Source organism: Xyrauchen texanus, chromosome 3 (assembly GCF_025860055.1).
Source record: "Xyrauchen texanus isolate HMW12.3.18 chromosome 3, RBS_HiC_50CHRs, whole genome shotgun sequence".
NCBI classification, from domain to species: Eukaryota; Metazoa; Chordata; class Actinopteri; order Cypriniformes; family Catostomidae; genus Xyrauchen; species Xyrauchen texanus.
In genome coordinates this window covers 14,073,203-14,079,202 of record NC_068278.1, presented here as the reverse complement: position 1 = coordinate 14,079,202, position 6,000 = coordinate 14,073,203, and the positions used below count along the sequence as shown (strand labels likewise).

Genomic DNA, 6,000 nt, shown 5'->3' with positions numbered 1-6,000 from the left:
GACGCTTAGTCTGAGTGTCACTGGTAAACTGAGATGCAATTTTTTTTTGCAAGTGTAGTTGTAACAGACAGTGAAGAAAAAGCAGCCAACAAGTGTTCAGAATACATTGGAATTCCAAAATAGTTTTAAAACACATCCCAGGATGCACTTCATGAAGTTGGTTGAGAGTCTGCCAAAAGTGTGCGGATCTGATGTGTAATATAGACAAAGGGTGCCTATGTTGAAGAAGCTTAAATATCAGATATTTTTTATTGCTTTAATATTTTTTGGTTGATAAATTCTTCCTTCGGTTGCTCCGGTTAGGGTTCGCCACAGCAGACCATCTGTGATCCGCATATTTGACTTGGCACAGGTTTTACGCCAGACACCCTTCCTGATGCAACCCCCTGTGGCTGGGGGACTCTCACTCAGACCTATAGGGAAATTTAGAGTCTCCAATTCACTAGACCTGCATGTTTTTGGACTTGTGGGGAAACCGGAGCACCTGGAGGAAACCACACATGAACACGGGGAGAACATGCAAACTCCACATAGAAAGGCCCAGTTGAGCCGGGACTCGAACCCGGGACCTTCTTGCTGTGAGGTGACAGTGCTAACCACTGAGCCGCCATACACTGAGCTAATCGGTTAACTGTATGGCAATTTAACAGGTTTTATGTGTAAAAGTGGCTTGTGATTCAATGTTGTAATGAATGACCGTAGCATGAATTTTTATACAAAGCGTGTTGTTTCTCTATCTATTACCTTTCTGCCTTTGTCATTGTCAGGAAGGAAGCAGAATCGAGGGAAACCTCTGCATGTATATGGCTGTCCTGGGTTTGGGTGCTCCGGACCCTGCAGAAAGAATGGAGTGCATTAACATGAGTGTTTAATGCAGTGATGTGGCAAGGACAAAACTATTTTCACACAAAGGAATGAGTCAGTTATACATAATAATACAACACTTTGATCTATTCCTACAGCATAAGCAGTTGGACACTAACGTATGACTGCTGGATGAAAGTATTTGGCTGGTTCATATAGAGAACCAGCAAAGTTGTTTGTTCAGTTATTTGCATATCTGCAAATACTCTGTTAAGTATGCACATAAAACATGGTTTCTTTGAATAAAAATGTGTGTGTCCCTCTGGCAGACATTTTTCTGTTGTTGGTTTGTGGCAAACATTGCAGGTCATTGTGTCACTTTTTTTCAGGACACTGTATTTAAAAAATTATTTTGTAAAACTGAAAATAACCGCAGATGTGGCCAGGGCAATAAATTGCAATGTCCGTACTGTGAGACGCCTAACACAGCACTACAAGGAGACAGGAAGGACAGCTGATCATCCTCGCAGTGGCAGACCACGTGTAAAAACACCTGTACATCCGAATATCACACCTGTGGCACAGGTACAGGATGGTGGCAACAACAACTGCCTGAGTTACACCAGGAATGCAGATTCCCTCCATCAGTGCTCAGACTTTTTGCAATGGGCTGCGAGAGGCTGGGAGAGTCTCACCAGGGATGATGGTCGGACTCACGTTTATCGCCGAAGGAATGAGCATTACACTGAGGCCTGTACTCTGGAGTGGGATGGATTTGGAGGTGGAGGGTTCGTCATGGTCTGGGGCGGTGTATCACAGCATCATCAGCAATGTAATGTAATTGCAGGCAATCTCAATGCTGTGCATTGCAGTGAAGACATCCTCCTCCCTCATGTGGTACCCTTCCTGCAGGCTCATCCTGACATGACCCTCCAGCATGACAATTCAACAAGCCATACAGCTCGTTCTGTGTGTGATTTCCTGCAAGACAGGAATGTCAGTATTCTGCCATCGCCAGCGAAGAGATCTCAATCCCATTGAGCACATCTGGGACCTGTTGGATCGGAGGGTGAGGGCTATGGCCAGGGCCATTACCCCCAGAAATGTCAGGGAAATTGCAAGTCCTTTGTAAAAGAGTGGGGTAACATCTCACAGCAAGAACTGGCAAATCTGGTGCAGTCCATGAGGAAGAGATGCACTGTAGTACTTAATGCAGCTGGTGGCCACACCAGATACTGACTGTTACTTTTGATTTTGACCCCCCTTTGTTCAAGGACACATTATTCCATTTCTGTTAGTCACATGTATGTGAAAATTGTTCAGTTTATGTCTTAGTTGTTGAATCTTTTTATGTTCATACAAATATTTAAACATTAAGTTTGCTAAAAATAAAAGCAGTTGAAAGTGAGAGGATGTTTCTTTTTTGCTGAGTTTATTCCCGGTTCGATTGAATGAACGCTGGTGTGTTTTGACTGCCGCTGATATGACCTTAACATTATGCATGCATTTGGGACTCATACAAAACTTATACCAGGCTGATCCGAGCCCACCTCACCATGCCACTTTCTCATTCGACAAGCTTACCTTAGGGCTAGCAAGTCAGGATATTAAAATAGGTCACATAAATGGGTCATTAAGTATTTTTTGCCTTTTACCGATCCATTTGGCCAGCTAGAGCTTCACCAATGTCCCTCGCCAGTCACAGCAGGGGAACCCGCAAACTGCTCACAGACTCATGCTGTTATTTTCCTTCCGATATGGTACATTACTACTCAGCATCTGAATTCCTCAGCTCGTCTTCCAGCTGGAATTTACAATCACTGTGCTGCCCTTGGAATTACAAGTCACCCCCGGTAAGTCCATCAAGGATTGCGGCTCGGCTTTCTCTACTGATAAATTCCACATACCGGCCATCTGGTCTACACGTCGCCGTCTCTCTGCCGGTGCAACTGGTGAGATGATCGAAAATGAGTGATCATATATACCATATTTTAGCATCTCTTCACTGGATTCCTGTTAAGTTCAGGGTTACGTTTAAAATCCTTCTTTGTGTAGAAGGCACTCAGCGGATTCGCACCTCAATACATTAGTGACCTTCTTCTCCCTTATTATCCCCCTAGAGAGCTCAGCTATTCCGAACAACTTCTTTTGAATGTTCAGTGAGTGATCATTTAAGACCCTGCATATAAATATAAAACAGCACAGCACTATGCAGCACTGGTGTATGTCAGACCTGTATTCCGGGTGGGATATTGTAAATTATTTGTCTAGTGCCACAGTCCAGGTGCCCAGGCAAAGACTGAGGAATAAAGTAGGTCTCCATCTTGCCCTTGGGTTGGGTGCCAGTCTTCTCTCCATATATTGTCTTACATGAGGGACACTGCAAGCTCCCATCCTATATTGTGAGACAATTAAATAATGTAATGCACTTCTGGAATGAAACCAAATTTGCACAATAGTTGAAGACAAGAACTGCGTTATTCCATCTGTTAAGATTCCAAATACTTTCTAGTAATAACTAGACCCAGATAGAATCTACATCGCATTTTCTGCACTAATTTTGGGAGGAAATTTGCAGAATTCTGCAACATGGATTTAAACATAGATTAAATTTTTCTTTAAATGGAGCTAAACACTGTTCTTTAATTTAGCTATAAAAAAAATCTAGTTAATCAAATATTTAAAGGAGTAGTTCATCAAAAGTTCCCACCACTCACTTGTCTGTGTATTAAAGGAATAGTTCACCCAAAAATGTTAAATTCTGTCATTATTTACTTGTTCCAAATCTGTATACAGTAATTTTTTCAGTGGAACACAAAAGGACAAATTTGAAAAATCTTCTGCATCTGCTAAAGCTCTTTGATAAAATAAGCTGCAGGTTGTTATCATGAAGTTTGCCATTATTGATGTCCAATAATGGATGGGAAATACAATATTATCAGTTAATGATGACTTTAATTTAGTCTTTTCTTCACACAAAGCTAAAGTATGGCTTCAGATCACTTACATTACAGCACACAAGTCATATTGAATACTTCTAGTAATAGTGCTTTTTTGTCCTTGTCCTTCATAGTGGTCACTATGAACTTTCATTCTATGGAAAAGATCTATGTGAAGATTCTTCAAATTTCACCCTTTTTGTTCAATGGAAAAATTTACATCATACCATTTGGGCTTACTGATGGCAAGGTAATGCACACCTTTGTTCCGTTATTGTACATGGCCAGCATGCAGAGCATGTGGAATGTGTGTCCACACTGCATGAGCCTGCCCACAGTGTTGGGCTGAAGAGACTGAGAGCACTCTGCAGGGACCTCATAACCAGACGGGCAGGCCAGACGCTCCATACAGATAGTACAGTCCTGAAACCACACAGCCACATATTAAAAATCCCATGGGCATCCTGCAATACCACACCTTCACAATCACAGATTTCATTTTCAAAACCGTATACAGTGTGGACCAAAAATCTGAGACCACTAGTGAAAGTGTTTCTATTTTGCACTCGAGCTGGCATGGATTGCACAATGTGGATGGATGCCCTATGTGATCCAGCATGATTTGAGAATGTTCCAAATAGCATCTTGTGTGCTTCAGTGGAAGCAAGTTGTGACATTTTCAAAATCCTAAAATAAAAAAAGTCTCCATTTGGATCTCACTTTAAAAAATAGTAAGACCTGAAAAGACCTAAAGAAAAAGTACTGTAATAAATAGTCTGTAAATATACCTCATCCGGGATAACAGGCACTTGCTCCATGTATTTCTTAATGACATCTTCTGGCTTCTGAGGGGCTATGGACACACATAAAACACACTTTAAAACTGCCAACTAAAAAGCAACCAAATTTCGGATTCAGATGTGATCAGAGAGTTTACATTATTATAATTTATCCAGTATTATCTGAGGTTAACAATCAGATTAAAGGTTGACCGATATATCGGTTAATCAGTGCCGATAGTGTTTTTTTGGAACTATCGGTTATTGTAAAATAATCAACACAGAATGTTGCCAATTAGTTTTTTTTTAATTCTCCATGTTCTTCTGTGGCCAAATCCCTTCATCTGGTGAATACAGTTCATCCGGAAAGATTTCACAGCGCTTCGCTTTTTCCACATTTTGTTATGTTTCAGCTTTATTCCACAATTGATTAAATTCATTATTTTCCTCAAAATTCTACAAACAATACCCCAGAATGACAACGTGAAAGAAGTTTGTTTGAATTCTTTGCTAATTTATTAAAAAAAAAAAAAATCACATGTACATAAGTATTCACAACCTTTGCTCAATACTTTGTTGAAGCACCTCTGGCACCAATTACAGCCTCAAGTCTTTTTGAGTATGATGCAACAAGCTTGGCACACTTATTTTTGGGCATTTTCTCCCATTCTTCTTGGCAGGACCTCTCAAGCTCCATCAGGTTGAATGGGGAGCATCGGTGCATAGCCATTTTCAGATCTCTCCAGAGATGTTCAATCGGGTTCAAGTCTGGGCTCTGGCTGGGACACTCAAGGACATTCACAGAGTTGTCCCGTAGCCACTCCTTTGTTATCTTGGCTGTGTGCTTAGGGTCATTGTCCTGTTGGAAGATGAACCTTCACCCCAGTCTGAGGCCCAGAGTGCTCTGGAGCAGATTTTCATCAAGGATGTCTCTGTACATTGCTGCATTCATCTTTCCCTCTATCCTGACTAGTGTCCCAGTTCCTGCCGCTGAAAAACATCCCCACAGCATGATGCTGCCACCACCATGCTTCACTGAAGGGATGGTATTGGCCAGGTGATGAGCGGTGCCTGGTTTCCTCCAGACATGACGCTTAGCAATTCAGGCCAAAGAGTTCAATCTTTGTTTCATCAGACCAGAGAATTTAGTTTCTCATTATCTGAGAGTCCTTCAGGTGCCTTTTGGCAAACTCCAGGTGGGCTGTCATGTGCCTTTTACGGAGTAGTGGCTTCCGTCTGGCCACTCTACCATACAGGCCTGATTGGTGGAGTGCTGCAGAGATGGTTGTTCTTCTGGAAGGTTCTCCTTTCTCCACAGAGAAATGCTGGAGCTCTGTCAGAGTGACCATCGGGTTCTTGGTCACCTCCCTGACTAAGGCCCTTCTCCCCCGATCGCTCAGTTTGGCCGGGCAGCCAGCTCTAGGAAGAGTCCTGATATTCCAAACTTCTTCCATTTATGAATGGAGGCCACTGTGCTC

General features: G+C 42.1%; 1 protein-coding gene across 3 annotated transcripts in view; it reads right to left on the bottom strand.

Moving 5' to 3' along the window:
* dtx2 (deltex 2, E3 ubiquitin ligase) overlaps positions 1 to 6,000 on the bottom strand; it is a 28,514-nt gene that overhangs the window by 2,008 nt on the left and 20,506 nt on the right. For all 3 annotated transcript variants that reach the window (XM_052108877.1, XM_052108895.1, XM_052108887.1), the window contains 4 exons: positions 4,532 to 4,596; positions 4,005 to 4,166; positions 3,038 to 3,199; positions 745 to 834 (listed from right to left, as the gene is read on the bottom strand). In XM_052108877.1, the coding sequence (XP_051964837.1) occupies positions 745 to 834; positions 3,038 to 3,199; positions 4,005 to 4,166; positions 4,532 to 4,596 (479 nt within the window). The remainder of the gene's footprint in view (positions 1 to 744; positions 835 to 3,037; positions 3,200 to 4,004; positions 4,167 to 4,531; positions 4,597 to 6,000) is intronic.